We start from the raw sequence: 16600 nt of genomic DNA on the forward strand, positions 1-16600 counted from the left end.
GGGCAGGGAGGGGGAACGCACCTGTGCAGGTAATCACCTGAACACTTCACACTCCACCCCAGCTCCTCCTGTGCCAGCATGAGGACTGTCTCTGCATCATCAAGGTCTCCGGCCCCAAAAAGCCGGAGCTGAAAAGCACGGACCCCAGTTTCCGTCAAAGGGAGTTTCCATTTGTGTTCATAACATTTAAGATTTTCTGAGTCCTTGTTACAGTCTTACGGTTTCTGTGTCAGCAGCTTCTCTCTATATTAGAGAAGGTATCTCTCTGTGGATATAGATAGATAGATAGTTAGATATATAAATATATATATGTATATATATATATATATTCGCCAAACTGCCTTACAGGGTTTTTTTCTTTCTATTTTTTTTTCAGTGTTGTATGTGTAGCAGGCACTTGAGTTTATATGAAGATGTTTGCTTCGGTCAAGATGGAGGAAAGGAGTGTGAGATGGACGGGGGCGATGTGAGGCCGGGAGACGGGAGGCAACAGAGTACACATCCGTGTCCGCCAGCCACCGCTAGCCGAGGATGTCCAGGTAGATGGGCGCAGCTTTCCCCAATGCGTGGAGGACTTTGTAGATCTCCTTGATATTCAGCCGCTGCTGGGGTTCTCTCTGCCAGCACCCCAGCATGACGTCATACACCTCTTTGGGGCAGACTCGGGGCCGCTCCAACACACGACCTTGGGTGATGCACTCGATGACCTGAAAAGGTGAGAAGCAGCAGGACATTACATCCAAAGCCCCACCTGGGCCCCGCGGCTCACACCCAGCAAGCAGCAGGTGACAAGTTCACAGAGTGGCTCCAGTGTAGAGCCGGGGTGCCCGCCTGCACGGGCAGAAGGCTGTCTGGAGACTGAGTCTCTCCCCTGTCCTGTGCAGGTGGCTGGCTGGCCATGCTCACTATTGCCCTTTGTGCCCTGCCCCTCAGGCCAGGTCTGCATGGACTCCCCCATGTACACTCTTCCCTGTACTTGTCTCTTGCCCACTGGTCCTCAATCTCATCTGAATGCCGCCCTGCATTCACTGCCACTTGGCAATGGGGACTGGCATCTGACCTGTCCCTCCCCTCTTATGAGCCTCCGTGACTTTGAAACCCTCTAGAAGGAGCTGTGCACCATCTGGCCCCTCCATGCCTCCCTTGCCTTAGCTCCTGCTTCCTGGCGAGCTCCCCCGCTGCTCCCAGCCTCTGCACAGAGGCTTTAAGCCACCTTGAGGGTCCCTTTCTCAGCAAGCCCCCACCCCGTGCTCTTTGCACTAACTCACATATTTGGTTTCTGTGAAAATCCTTCACACGAGGACTACTGAACAATTCACTACTGCCCGGCTGGCTGGCCAGAGCAGGTCAGGTAACCTCACAGAATCTCAGCACCCTCATCTGGAAGATGGGAATCAAATGTCTACCTTGACTACCTCCTGTCGTCAAATGCAAATGAAGCCAAGAGCAGGCATCTTAGCCAAACTGAAGGGGAGGCCCTAAGAAGGAGTAGAAAGAAAAATAATGTTCGGCGGGACCCACCCTAGCTGGCCATGTAAGGACCATGCCTGTAATTTGAGCTTCATTTCCAATTTCTCAAAGGCACTTCTTTTTTTTAATGTTTATTTATTTATTTTGAGAGGGAGAGAGATAGAGAGCATGAATAGGCAGGGGCAGAGAGAGAGGGGGAGAGAGAATCTCAGACAGGCTCCGTCTGCACTGTCAGCACAGAGCCTGCCATGGGGCTTGAACACCCAGATGGTGAGATCACGATGTGAGCTGAAAACAAGAGCCAGATGCTCAACCGACTGAGCCACCCCGGTGCCCCATCGAAGGCATTTCTTTGCTGATATCGAATATGTGACTTTTCAAGGTTTCATCTTCCACCTCTTGGGTTGGTTTTAACTTCTCCCTATTACTTCTAAACACTGGGCAACTTTCCCCAAACTCCAGGTTCCTTGTTCGGAGATGTTGTAACGATAAAAATACACAGAATCATCTTTAGTTGAGTGCCTCTAGTGCCTTTGTCCCCATTAGTCTGTGTTTAGTTGCGCAAGAGAAGTGTCTGTGTTCTCTTTTATCTCCTCATGCTGCTCTCAACAGCGCCATGCTGTCTCATGTCACTCTGACCCTATGCCAGCCTGTCGAACCTTCACTGTGTCAGCACCTCGTGTCCTGTTCACCCCAGGGTTGGCACCAGCCCACGAGACTCATTTCTGTGCCAGCCTGATAATTCTCCAGCTGCTCATATGCTCCGTCCTTACTGGAGCCCTGTCTCCACGCTCTATTACCTTCACCTCCATGGAAAGGGACCCAGCTCAAACTGCAGCAGCTGTTAATGCTGTGACCAAAAGCACTCGGTAGTGTCTCCTCCAGGGTGGGGCTAGCTGGGTTGTCAAGTTCCATAAAGAAACCCATGGTCAGCGGCTGCCAGTACTTGGCTGCTCTAGGGGTGGAGTGGGACAGGTGGCTGGGGGGCAGGAAGCCCACCTTCAAGGCTACTGCCTCACCGAACTGTGTTAGTAATGATCAGAAACACTGGGGCGCCTGGGTGGTTAAGTCGGTTAAGCCAACTTCGGCTCAGGTCATGACCTCACAGTTCGTGGGTTTGAGCCCTGAATTGGGTTCTGTGTGACAGTTCAGAGCCTAGAGTTTGTTTCAGATTGTATGTCTCCCTTTCTCTCTACCCCTCCCTGGCTTTCACACTCTCTCAAAAATAAATGAACATTAAAAAAAAAAAAAAGAAATGATCAGAAACACTTTCTTGGCTACTAAGAGCCAGCTTGGGTTTCCAGGGCAGATCTTTGGCTGACACTAACAGTCCCTCAGCCCAGATCCCCTCTTTCCTGGGGCCACCAAACTATATGGAGGCTCTGCTCAGGATGTATGTGCTTGTGTACATACATGCACCTGTGCATGTATGTGTGGGAGGCATGTGCACTTGTGCATGTATGTGAGCACACACATGCTTGTGGATGTGCATGCACGTGTGCATGTATGCAGGTGGGTATGTGCATGCATGCATGTTTGTGCATGCATGTGGGTGGGTGTATGCACAGACACATATATTTGTGTGCACACATGTTTCTGCATGTATGCAGGTGGGCATATACATGCATGCATGTGTCTGCATGCATGCTTATGTATGTGTATGCACGTGTGCCTGTTATGTATGTGTACACATGCTTGTGCATGTGTGTGCATGTGTGCATGTATTTGGGTGGGCATATGCACACATTCATGTACATTCATGCACACATTTGTGTGCACGTTTGCAGGTGGGCATATGCATGCGTGCACGTACATATGTGCATGCTTGTGTGTATGTTTGTGTTTACCACCAATCCCATCCCCCAAGAAAACAGCAATAATTTTTCAGAACACTGCAACAAATGGGCTCAGATACACACCCTTTCTTTTTTTAAAGGTCATTAAAATGTCTTGTCCTACTTTGGGAAATGTGGTTAAGACTCATTTATCTTGTGATTGATGAGATTGTATAGACTCAAAGGAATGCCTTCCTTTCAGTCTTAGAAACTTACTGGTCAGGGCACAGGTGAACACAGATGAACACAGGTTCCTAAAACAAAGATTTATTCTTGAATATTCAGAAAAGATTGTAAGATTAACAGGCACTTGTGAGGATGTCTGGGTGGCTCAGTAGGTTAAGCGTCCTACTTTGGCTCATGATCTCATGAGGTCATGATCTCATAGTTTTTGAGTTGGAGTGCCGTGTAGGGGCTATGAGTGCTGACAGCTCATAGCCTGGAGTCTGCTTTGGACTCTGTGTCTCCCTCTCTCTCTGTACCTCCCCTACTTGCACTGTCTCACTCTCTCTCAAAAATAAATAAACATTAAAGAAATAATAATTCTAAAAAATAATAAAAGGCCCCTGTGTTCATGTTTTCCTAGAAAACACAAGACGATAAAAATTTTTGCATTCTCTTACAGGTCTGCTTGGTTGGGGATTCGAGCCCGTAACTGCCTACTAACTGTAATGATTTCTCCAGGCAACAGGAGTCTGGTCCAGACATAAGTGAGAGCCATCGTGAAGGCTGTGGAGGCAGGACGCCTATGACCATGGCCCAAGACTTCTCCGTGCCACAGAAGCTCCCTCTTCTGAGACTGGCCGGTCCTCTCCAGAAACCCAAACAGGTCCCTTCCCTTTGCCCTGAAACTCAACAGGTATCTGTGGAAAGTACTAAGTTACTACAGCTAACGTGCATAGAAATGTACCCAGCACTAAATGTTAACCATGGTTCAAATCTGATTACTGATGTTTTTATTATTACTATATAAATCAAAACTATGAAAACATAGAACGTGTTCATTATTATTATGTTTACTATTAGGAAATTCTTCTATTCCTAGAAGTCCACACACATAGTCTATCAAGGTAATGAAATTCACCTTCCTGACCCACCACGCTGCTCCTCCCTGGGCTGCCTAGAACCTTTGGGAATCCAGATTATTTGGGTGTTTCCACAAGATGGCACAATTGAAAAAGTCAGAGTTGCTTTTTGTTTTCATTTTCTGTCTTAGTGAAACATGTGTGATGTTTCAGTGTAGCAGAGCAAATAGGACCATGCCTCACATCTCAATTTAGTGATTTCATGCTCTTTTCACAATTACACCACAATTCCTACAGGTATAATTTTTTTTCCTACCAAGAAGCTCCCCGTTCTTGCTTATGCCTATATATGCTCTGCTGGCTCCAAACCCCGCCTAACGTGTGGTGTACTAGGTCTAAGTGCTACCTGAGCTAACGCCTATCAGCCTTCGCCCAAACCGAGTCCCCATCTACCCCCTTCTGTACCTCTGTGTTTGAGAGCTGGAACCACGGCTGCTTTCCGTAGGTGAAGATCTCCCACAGGATCACCCCAAAGCTCCACACATCGCTCTCCGTCGTGAACTTCCGGTACATGATGCTTTCAGGGGGCATCCAGCGGATGGGGAGCATGGTGTGTCCTCCCACCTAAAAGGGGGCAAGACAGAGGGACACACAGAGTGATCAGATGGCCAGAGTCAGTCCTGCGCGTCTGCACTCTTTATATGCAGATGCACTCTCCATGCTTCTTATTCTAAGGTAGCCACAGCTTGTTGCAACTTGTCTCCAAGACCCAGTGGGGGCACTGACATCCAAGATCTATATATACACTGGAGGCGGCCAGAGTAGCAACTAGAGATAATTCCTAAGGGAAGGTAGGTTCCTTGGCATGGAGTGTAAAGAAAGATCACAAGATGATTCGAGGAGGGAGAGGTTTTAGAATCCAGTACTATAGTGAGCCTAACCTTGAAAGGAGGTCCAGAGGGAAATCAGCAGAGTCACTGAGGGAGGACATCAAGCACGAGAGTATTGGCAGGCAGCAGGTGAAACCCCTTGGCCATGGTGATTGAAGCACAGTCTTATCCATGTGCATCTAACCAGCAGAACTAGGACTTTACCTTCTACCTGACGACCCTGAATTTCTCATTGCAACTTAAGACTCAGTGTTTCAAGTGAAGGGAACAGGGAAGTTCCAAATGTGTGGAAGCCCACTGGCTAATTAGAAATCAGGTGGACTTATGACAGTTCTTGGTGACATCTCAAAATCCAGGAAGGAAAGTGTCCTTTAAAATCTAAGGAAGGGCGTCTGGGTGCCTCAGATGGTTAGGTGTCTGACTCTTCTTTTCAGCTCAGCTCATGATCTCAGGGTTCAGGAGACTGAGCCCCGCACTGGGCTCTACACAGACAGTGTGGAGACTGCTTGGGATTCTCTCTCTCCCCTTCTCTCTGTCCCTCCCCGACTGGCATGCCACATTCACTTGCGCTCTCTCTCTCTCTCTCTCTCTCTCTCTCAAAAATAAATAAACATTTTAAACAGCCTAAGAAGACCCATCTGTGGGTCTATAGATTTGACAGTCAAGGACAAGAGGAAATGACTGACATTCAGGGTACTCTTTCTTGAGAAAATACTAGGGAAATCCTCATGGACCAGAAGACTAGATGTCTTAATGTAAGTAAAAGACAATTCACAGCATGTCTGAGAACTCAGGAACTAACTGTATCCTTAGTTAATAGAACATCAGAAATGGGAACTTTTGGCCAATACATAGAATTTGTTGTTAGAAAAGCACTGTCATTGATAGAAAGGGCTCTCTATAAATGTCTTTATGAACTATTAATCAGAAGTTCTTGTTCTTACAGTGGCCCAGTTGGAGGTATAATAGTAATGAACTCTTAGGAAAGAATGACTTATGGGAGAATGGGCAATCTTGTGTCTAAAGAGGAAAATGATGTTTGCCTTATCTACTCGAAACATTTTAAAGATAAATGATTATAAGGATTTGCAGGAGCTGTTTTCAACCTGGGATTTTATAACCAAGATAGCTCTGTGTCATGTGTAAAGACAAATGAGGGTGTTTCTTTCAGACAAGAAAAGCCTCAGAAAGTTGACCTCTCTTGGCTTTTCAGAAAATAAAGGTGAGAAAATTAATTGAGGATTATTCCAGAAGAACAGGGGGGAAAAAACCAAACTAGGCAAAGACTTGGAACATAACAAATACGGTAGAGCAAATAAGTCACAGAAAAATGCAATTTAAATCTAAATAATGTTTGGGGCACCTGGGTGGCTCAGTTGGTTGAGCACCAGACTCTTGATTTCACCTCAGGTCATGATCCCAGGGGACATGGGATCCAGGCATGTGTCAGGGGTCTGCTTGAGAGTCTCTTTCTCTCTCTCTCTCTGCCCCATCCCTGCTCATGCTCTCTCTCACTTTCTAAAGTTAAAAAAAAAAATCTAAATAATGGTTGCTAATTTGGTAGTAAAATGTAATACAATGACTAATAAAGTCTTCTTGTAAAATAGAGACATAAAGTAAATAATAATACTAATCATGCTAATAGTGCTACAATGCTACTATTAACGGTACTTATCTGGGATGAAACCTCCAGATAATTCCACCCATAAGTGCATAGAAGATTAGGAAGATAAATCATTAAAATCCTGACAAAGCCTTTGTCTTTTCAGGAAGGAAAGGGAGCATACAGACAGTCATCAATTGTTGATTACAATGGTTTCAATTTAAATTTCCTTGCTAAAAATTTTAAGTGCCTCTTAGAAGAACAGAAATGGTACACATAGCTTCCAAACCAGTTGTTGGGAAAGAGAACCAAAAAATCTGTAACCAATATCAAAAAGGCTACAAAAAGGAGGCATGGGATAATGCTGTGGCACAAAATGAAAAAGAAGTTTAAATAATATCACTATAGACACTGAATATAAATGGGTTTCACTGCCTCTTAAATAAGAGAAAAATTATGTTTAAAAAAATCATGATGTGTGTTATTTAGAAAATACATAGGAGAAAGTAACAGAAAATATTAGAAATGAAAGAATGCACAAATGCAATAAAACAAAAAAATATATATTAAATTTAAATTCTATATACTAAAAAAGTACAAGGTCCAAATGGTTTTTGGGGTTAAGTTCTCCTAAATCTTTTTATCCTATTTACACTTTTCCAAAGCAAAAAATAAAAAATAAACAAAAGTAGAAACTTTCCCAGTTTACTTTGTGTAACTTGAATATTTCTAATGATAAAATTAATCAGTCAAATGTAGCATATAGCCTTAAATATATGAATACCAACATTGCTTTTTTATGTGTATATGTGTAAAAGTTATCTGTTATAAATATAGTCTCCAAATATGAATAATATTACAATGAATCAGCAAGATATTACAAGAATTCCATATTATAACTCAATAAGGTTTGTAGTAGAAATGCAAAGATGCCGCAGCCTTAAGAAATCTACTGTTTAAGTCACTAAATCTGTCATTTCAAAAGATGCCAAAAATTTCCAACATATTTTCCTGATTAAATGTCCAAATTCATTAGTGATAGAAGGTAATTTCCTTTACTTAACTTACTAAATATTATATGTGCTAATAAAACTTTGGAAGCATAGAAAGTATCTTCTGTCACTAATTTTATGCAATACAATTCAGGTGGTCCTAGCCAATGCAATAAAGCAAGAATAAAAACAAGGTAGAAACATTGGAGAGTTAAAGCTGCCAATGCATGCCTGTGGTAAGACTATTCAAGGCATTTAACTGAAAAACAGTTAGGATCATTATATGATTTAGTAAGCTACCCAGATATAAAGTGAACCTCCCAAAATCAAACTATTCTCATATATAAATGGCAGCAAATTCAATAGAAAATAAGATTGCTTAATAGCACCAAAAAGTCTAATTTGTAGGCATAAATCTTAGCAGAAAATGTACATGGTCTATTTAAAGAAAATTATTGAAAAACATAAAAGAAGATTTGAATTGTGGAAAGATACATCATTTCCTTGAATAGGAAGACTCTATATCATAAATCTCCCATTCCTCCCTCAAATTAGTTTGCAAATTCAACACAATCCAAATGAAAACCCTCATGGAATGATGTATGGAAATTGACAGGATGATACCAAAATGTGTCTAGAAGAATAAATACTTGATAACAGCTAAAATATACTTGCAATAGAACAAGGGAGATTTACTCCATCGAATTGCAAAACATATTATCAGACTACAGGAATGAACACACTGTGTTATTAGCATAGGAATAGACAAGTTTCATTTATCAATGGAACAAAATAGGGCTGAGAAGCAGACCCATATATATTGGAATTTAATATATGAAATGATGGGTTAGTAATCAAAGTGTTGGCACAATGAACTATTCATTTGAAAAGTACACTTAGATACCTACCTCACACCATATACAAAAATCATTTCCAGATGGATTAAAGAGCTAAACATAAAAACAAAACAATAATAATATTAGAAGAAAACTTAGAAAAGTATCTGTATAACTCAGGAGAAGGAGGCCTTCCTAAATATGACACATGTTTAAGAAGCCATAAAGGATAAGATTTAGTGATACAACTTGTCAAAACCAAACACTCTTTGCATGGCAAAATACAAAATAAGCATAGTTATAAGACAAATGACAGAGAAAATATTTGCAATATATGTAACAAAGGATTAAAATTCATATATTATAAAATGTTCCTTTAAATTAGTTTTAAAAAAGCATTGACCAAAAAAAAAAAAAAATGAGTAAAGGAAAGAGCAGATGATCCACAAAAGGGCTACAAATGAGCACAAACAGATGAAGAGATGTCAATTGAAACCACAAAGAGACACATTTTTTAATGTCATACGAGAAAAATGGAAAAGATTGATACTATCTAGTGCTTGAAAAGGTTAGAAAGATAGAGTTATTCTCAAGTGTCTCTACTAAAACCAGTGCAGCCTTTCCTGCGGGCATCTTGGCAGAATCTGTCCACACTAAAGATGTTGAGTGCCTTTTAAGACAGTAATTCCACTTCAAGGAGCCTTAGAAAAATACTGGCTCCTATAAGCAAAAACTATTGGTTGAAGGAGATTTTTATTTCCCTGTTTTTAAGGGCAACAATTTTGCCCATCATTATACATATATATGTAGTGGTTAAAAGAAATACAGGAGAGTATGTGTAGTGATATGTAAATAGGTCTAGGATACATTAAAGGAAAACACAAGACATTAAATATATATGTATATTAGCATTCTTATTCATGTAAAAATGTGTCATTATAAGCAAGTACATTAAAAAACAAATAATGCATAAGTCTGTAAGTGCATCAAAAAAGATCCAGAAATACAGTCTAGAGAAGGAAGTGAGAGTGGGCATTGACCGAAGAAAAATCCCACTGTTTCTCTATATGTATTTCTATGTTGTTTGCAATTTTATCGTGATCATGTATCACATTTGAAATGTTTAAAAATAAAAAAAAGGAAAAACTAAACACCTGAATAAAGGAAAACCAGTAGACCTAATTTACATAAGTTCTGATTCAAAGGTGATTTTTTAACAATGTTTTTTAACATTTATTCATGTTTGAGAGACAGAGAGATAGAGTTTGAGCAGGGGAGGGGCAGAGAGAGAAAACACAGAATTCGAAGCAGGCTTCAGGCTCTGGGCTGTCAGCACAGAGCCTGATGTGGGTCTCAAACTCATGAAGCGTGAGGTCATGACCTCGAAGTCAGATGCTTAACTGACTGAGCCCCACAGGTGCCCCTAAAAAGTGAGTTTTTAAAAGAAAAATGATGTTTGTGATAGAATCTTGTGGAATGGTTTATATTTTACCTGGTTACTTGATGGAAAAAAAAAAGAAGTCAGGAATACAGAAACATTCCTTTTGATACAGATTTTTAAGTAATGGATTCCTCCAAATTGATGCTCCTTGTTTGTCTTATTTAATGATTTTATGCACAATCCAGAAGAGGTGTTCTAGACTGAAATCTCCCAATTTACCAAGAGGGAGGGATTCAAGGGTGATGGTGTAAACTCTGATGACCTTACGTGTTGGGGAATAAACGGGAGTAGCATTAATTGGCAGCAGGGACTTCACAAAGAAAAATTGTATCAAGATTCTTATCACCGATGTGGGTGAAATTTAGAAGGCATTCCCCTGGAGAAAACTAAAATATTTCAAGAGGCCAGTAACATAACAAAAGAGTAATAAATTGTAAGTCAGAAGCCCTGGGCTGTGATGTGGCCTGAGTCAAGCACCCGACCTCTGAGTTTCAATGTCCTCATCTCTGACGCAGGAATGAAGCAATGCTCCTGCTTCCAGGGAGGTGATGTATGGGAAAAACCCACTTAATAGCATCAAATCCAGAAGTATACACATCAAGTGCAGTGACTATTCACTGTGTGTGCCCTTATATGCTTGAGAACAGCATCACAAACCTAATTTCCTGGTTTCCATATTCCCTGTAAAGATCTACCCCGCCAACACCAATTTTCCTCCAGGGCTCTCTACATCCTTCTCCCACATTCGAGAAATCTAGTCTGGGAAACATAGTGGTTTAATCCTTTGCTGATGGAAAAACATATACATATATTGTAAATATAATATATATATTGATAGGGGCATCTGGGTAGCTCAGTCAGTGTGACTTTTGGTTTCAGCTCAGGTCATGATCATGACCCATGATCACAGTTTCATGAGTTTGAGCCCCACATAGGGCTCTACCCTGGCAGCATGGAGCCTGCTTGGGATTTTCTCGCTCCCTCTCTCTGTCCTTCTTCCACTCATACTGTCTCTATCGCTCTAAAAATAAATACATAAACTGAAAAAAAATTGACAAATATACCCATGGTAAAACCTATCCAGATGAGCGATAGGCTGCACACACCCCTCATTTAATCCTCTCTCTCTTCTTATATGATAGAATTCCCTATTCCTCCCTTTTCTAAGATGAAAATAATATAGCTTGCCTAGGCACTGCCTGAGAAATACTAGCTAATGATCCAAACTCTCAAATCAGATACATTAAAGATCTGAAGGCTGAGCTTTGAAATGGGAAACATAGGAATAAGGCAAAGATTCCAAGAAAGGATTCTAGAAAGAAAATAAGCACGTAGAGATGTTTGGGTTATACTACCTTAGAGGACATTTCCATCACCTCTATTGTTACGGATTCCTGTGTGGTCAGCCTCGTCCTCTGCAACGTCCTCTTTCCCCTGAGGATACCAGCATGTACTGATTCATGATTACTGCTCGGACCCATTATTTCATTAAGGACTACAAAAGGGTGAAGTTCTAATTCTAGCATTCCCTCTCATATGTTAGTTGGACACCTCTTATAAATAGAAAAAAGTTCCCTCATTAGCTGTTTGGTTATACTGCTAACAGTTCGTTTAGGAAATGTTCGGTTCCCTCCCTTTCTTTATCAGTGCTCAGAATAATGGATTCATTCCCTAGCATCCTCCAAAGGTGACCAACAGGAAGCTTGGTGTGGATTGGTGGGGTTCTGAGAAGCATTACATTTGACTCATGTTGGGGTGGGTGGGGTGTGGGTGGGGCTGTGAGTGTACAACCAGGTGTGTCTTTTAACACAGTGATTCAATTTATTCTAATTGCTCTTTTTGATGCTTACGGTTCTGTCTTTGGCCAGTGGCAGCCTCTTAAATTTGGTGCCTCTTGCAGACCCTGGTAGTGTTTGATAGCATTCTTGCATCTGACATTAAATAATATTGTAGGCTCAGATGCCTGGTTGGCTCAGTCCTTTGAGCATCTGACTTTGGCTCAAGTCATGATCTTTCAGTTCATGAGTTAGAGCCCCATGTCGGGCTCTGTGCTGACAGCTCAAAACCTGGAGCCTACTTCAGATTCTGTGTCTTCCTCTCTCTGTGTCCCTCCCCTGCTTGGGTTCTGTCTCTCTCTCTCTCTCAAATATAAATCAACATTAAAAATTTTTTTTTAAATGTTGTAGACTCATATTGTACATCTGCTGCCCCAGGTCTAGAATCAGCCATTTCTTCAAGGAGCCCTGGATGCTTCTGGTGGACAATGGAATTTAGAGGTCATACTATGGACGCCAGGACTGCTCATTGCTATTGGGTTGGTAATTATTTCTAGGTGTGTATAATGGAAGTCACTAGAAAAAAACCTTTTTATTAAACGAAAATGCGTCATGAGTTCATATCGATTTTTCCAACTCAAATTTAGGATTATAGACCATTTACTTAACCTCTTCGATTTTATATCTGTATTTTTTCTTATGCTGAAAATCTTGATTCCTTTTCCAATAATATTATTTATTTGCTTTATCCTAATATATGCTCATATATACGGGACATGTAATATACTTAATGCACAGTTAGGTTTATCTGTTTCATTTTGCTCTTTATTTCTGAGAATTGCCTTAATTGTTAAAGTTTAAATGTTTATAATAATGGTTTCAAAGGGAAAACCAATAAACAAGGTACATGAAATTTGAATCTGATACTGTCTATTCTCTCCCCCCATTCTGATTTCCTTCCTCTAGGTAACCATGTCTTGTTTGCTTTGAGTTTATTCTTCTTTTGTTTTTAACATAAGAAAATAAAGATTATATTCATTTTCCTCACTCTCTTAGATAAAAGATAACATAGCACACCTGTTGTGTATTCTGCCTTTTTTATTTTTCTAGGATTCCCTTGTTCCTTTTATAGCTATATAGGACTCCTGCTAAGCACAACCATGCCACAGTCAGCCTCCTGTAGAAAGGCTGTTTCCACCTTTTCGCTATTATCAGTAGGGAAGTGCAGCTTTTACATGTATCTGGGGTGACTCTTCCCCTCCACTAAAGAAGAACACCCTAGAATTCTCATTCAGTGTAACAGGTGGTTTCAATCCAGGATCCACATCACTTTGGAGACAAGTAAAGTTTTTTCATTGGGTTCCCAGGCAAGGATCGTTTTGAAGGACTTTGCAGATCCTAAACTCCCCTATGGACTTTTTCTAACATTGACTGAGAAGCCTCTGTGGCCCAGCAATCCCTTTTCCCAATTGTGCACGCACACACACACATAAGCACATATGCACACACGCACACACCTGCCACTCTCCAAAGGAAACACCAATCTCTCACTCATTCTAAATCTCAGGGGAGAAAACCTACAGAGTACAAACAAATAAACACTATGAAATATTGGTACAGGTGCTGAAAATGAATGTCTCTAGTGGCTGGAAAATAAATCCTTTTGCACATCGAGTAGTTTCCAATTCTTTTCAAACAATTGAAGGGGGACAGACCTAAAAGAATTATCAGCTAGGGGGAGATTTAAAAGAAATTTCGATAAGTGATCAATATGAGATTTTAGGCAAATAGCCAGATAATAGTTCAAAGAATTGAGTCATGTTACAGTAACAAAACTCCTTCCTATTTCTCTATTCATTTACTATAAATAACATTTCTCAGTTCTTATATTTACATAAATAAAAAACAGGAATAAAAGTGACCCTGAGTCTTCCTTAGTTTAGCAATAAATGATATGCATTATGGACTACTGTAAAAATATAAGAGATGCATTTCCAATAATATTATACTTCTTATCTTTCATATTCATCAAAGTTGTGATATATGTAATTATTTTGATCTGTTGCCTACTTCTGTGTATCACTAATAATTGTAATGATAACTTAATCCAAAAACTCTTAATATCTAGAAGCTAATGGTTCTTGGACAGTAAAAATTAAGTGTAAATCTTCATACATATTTTTGTCAAGCTAAATTATGACAGAGTGGCCAATAAAAGGCTTTCATGCATAAAAATATAATACATAAGGATAAAATCTGGTAGGGTAACTGGAATGAAAACATAAATTCAGGAAGAAAAAAAGAACCATGTTGTTTATGGACTTGTTCATGTGTTTAATAGATAATGTATCAAATTGCTCTGGTATTTAAAGTTCATTAGATACATTACAGGAGTGATATATCTTTTTAATGTCAATATTGACAATATTCTGGAAATGGAATCATTTACAATTTGAAGATTTTTATATGGCAACTTAAAATGTGCAGGTGGTGTGCATAGGTGACTTTTCATAATTCTTTTAGGGCCATCAAACTGGAAGACCACAGGTCGGGAGGCTGAGCCCCTAGGGGTGTGACCTTTGAAGTCTTGTCTCTGCTTCAATTTGATCTTTCCCCAAGGCCTCTCCCACCCACCCTGCTCAGCAGTAGGAGGGGAGAGAATGCAAAAGTGCTGAGCAAGAGCAGCAGGGGTGCTGCCTAAAATCTGCAAGCCCCACTTCTTTAAGTCCTTGGCCCTCACTCTCCACCATGCCCTGGGGGCCAGGTGTAGTTGGACTGATGGTGTAGAAAGCAGACAGAGGCTCTCTGGCTCCAGTTCCCCTGAGGGCAGGATGCAACCCCCCCCACCCCCAACACATGCACATCGTTCTTCCTGGGGTCTCCTGCCTTCCACCTCCCCACAGCCACTTCTCCTCTCCCATCCTTCTTAGAACAAGGCACTGTCTTGCTCTTTTCCATACAGAGACACCCACTCCCCTACGGTCAGAGGGATCCCACAGCTCCGGGTTAAAGAGGAACTGGGCTGAGCTCCAGAAGGTCCTCAGGTCTCTGCAATTAATTACACAGAAAAGGAGGCCACTGGTGGATTGCAAAAGCCACACAGAAGCCGGCTTGCCTCGGAGAAGTTCAAACGTCTATGCTCACACATCTCTGACAAGCTATAAAGGAGGCAAAGTGACCCATATACTCCAGATAAAGAAACCACGACCCAGCAAAGGTGAGCAAACACAGATTCACAGGGCACTATATTTCTAGAATGAATGGAAGGATTCAAGCTTCCTCGATTATCACTAATCTGAATGGGCAAGTCAAAATCTCTCAAAGTCCATCCGAAGCCCAGTGGCTTTCTGAACAGCTGTAAAAACGTCTCAGTGGACATAAGTGGCGAAACAGCCTCATCATAAAGAAGGGCATTTATCATAGACATCATTATTTTTTAACTTAGTCAATTTTCTTTTTCTTGATTGCATGTCTCAGCACATAAAATAATCTCCATGTGATCTAAGCAAAACCAAAGGGTTAGCATATGTGTTCTCCATCTGCTGGAAATTCTCCAAGTTTTCCATCTGCCCCAGTGTCTCTGCCTCTTACCCCGTGTCCTGCGTGTCCGAGCGAACCACCAGCCAAGGCTGGCAGTCACCTTGAACATGCCCCCAGTAGCCACTAGTACGGCCTTTGGAATCATTTCCACTCTTGTGCCAGAGAGCCTGGGGTTTTCACACGTGTAGGTGGCACACCAGCATTAGCTACATCTAGCTTACATACACATACAGCCACATACATATCCATATGGGCACACGAACATGTGTGTGTCGATACACACCCAGGTAGGTACAGTCACAGATACAAACACAGGCCTGTTGGCCATGCCCCAATCACGCAGACCTGGTGAAATTTCCCTTAGACACCTCCTGAAATAAATGGCCTAACTGTAAAAGGAAAGGCCCAAAGTCCTCTTCAAATGTATCCTGTCTCCTGGCCAGCAAAAATAAGTGGTTTCACTCGAAATCAGTCGATGAACTCTGCTGAAAGCTTCAAAACTTCAAAATGGCATGACTGTCTCTCCGTGGCTTAACCCTTCTCGCCGCCGGCTCCCCCCACCCCGCAAAAGCGGGGCTTTCTTCATAGCTCTCTCCCCACAGATGTGATAGGGCCACCAAAGCCTTAGAAATGTCAAGAATGTCCCCCATTCTACCCACCCTCCTCCTGTCCCTGATCCCCTCTCCCTTTATTTTCCCCACTTGGCTCTTCTGAATCACAGATGCTGTATTTTCAACCAGCTTTTCACCCCTCTGCCCAGCCCCATCTGCGCATTCCCCAATCACGCCACCTTGGTGTGAGAGCATGCCTTCCTCCCAGGATGCTCTCGGGGGGACCAGCCCTACCCTGTCACTGCACCCACTCCATCTCCCCAAATCCACATTCATCAGACTCCAGCACTCCAAAGGAGAGATTCAATGCTAAGGCTGTGTCTGGGGAGCATACCACGCTGGGAAAGGACTTGGAAATTACCTAGCCTGCCTCCAACGTATGAAAACCTTGGCTGGAAGATTGGTAGTGACTTGCCCAAGGTCACTAAGAAGAGTAAATGAAATGGGGCATCTGGGTGGCTCAGTCGGTTAAGCATCTAACTTCAGCTCAGGTCATGATCTCACAGCTTGTGGATTCACGCCTCTTGTCGGGCTCTGTGCTGGCAGCTCAGAGCCTGGAGCCTGCTTCAGATTCTGTGTCTC

At 41.8% G+C, this 16600-nt stretch overlaps 1 protein-coding gene across 2 annotated transcripts in view; it reads right to left on the reverse strand.

Moving 5' to 3' along the window:
- Positions 1-379: 379 nt before the first annotated feature.
- Positions 380-16600, reverse strand: part of NTRK3 (neurotrophic receptor tyrosine kinase 3) — a 301136-nt gene continuing 284915 nt past the window's right edge. Inside the window, exons 16-18 of one of the 2 annotated variants that reach the window (XM_029952434.1) lie at positions 8724-8765; positions 4796-4954; positions 380-707 (exon numbers count right to left, since the gene is read on the reverse strand). In XM_029952434.1, the coding sequence (XP_029808294.1) occupies positions 522-707; positions 4796-4954; positions 8724-8765 (387 nt within the window). In that variant the 3' untranslated portion in view covers positions 380-521. The remainder of the gene's footprint in view (positions 708-4795; positions 4955-8723; positions 8766-16600) is intronic. The other variant, XM_029952431.1, reaches the window with a different exon arrangement.

The sequence above is a fragment of the Suricata suricatta genome, chromosome 9, assembly GCF_006229205.1.
Source record: "Suricata suricatta isolate VVHF042 chromosome 9, meerkat_22Aug2017_6uvM2_HiC, whole genome shotgun sequence".
NCBI lineage: Eukaryota > Metazoa > Chordata > Mammalia > Carnivora > Herpestidae > Suricata > Suricata suricatta.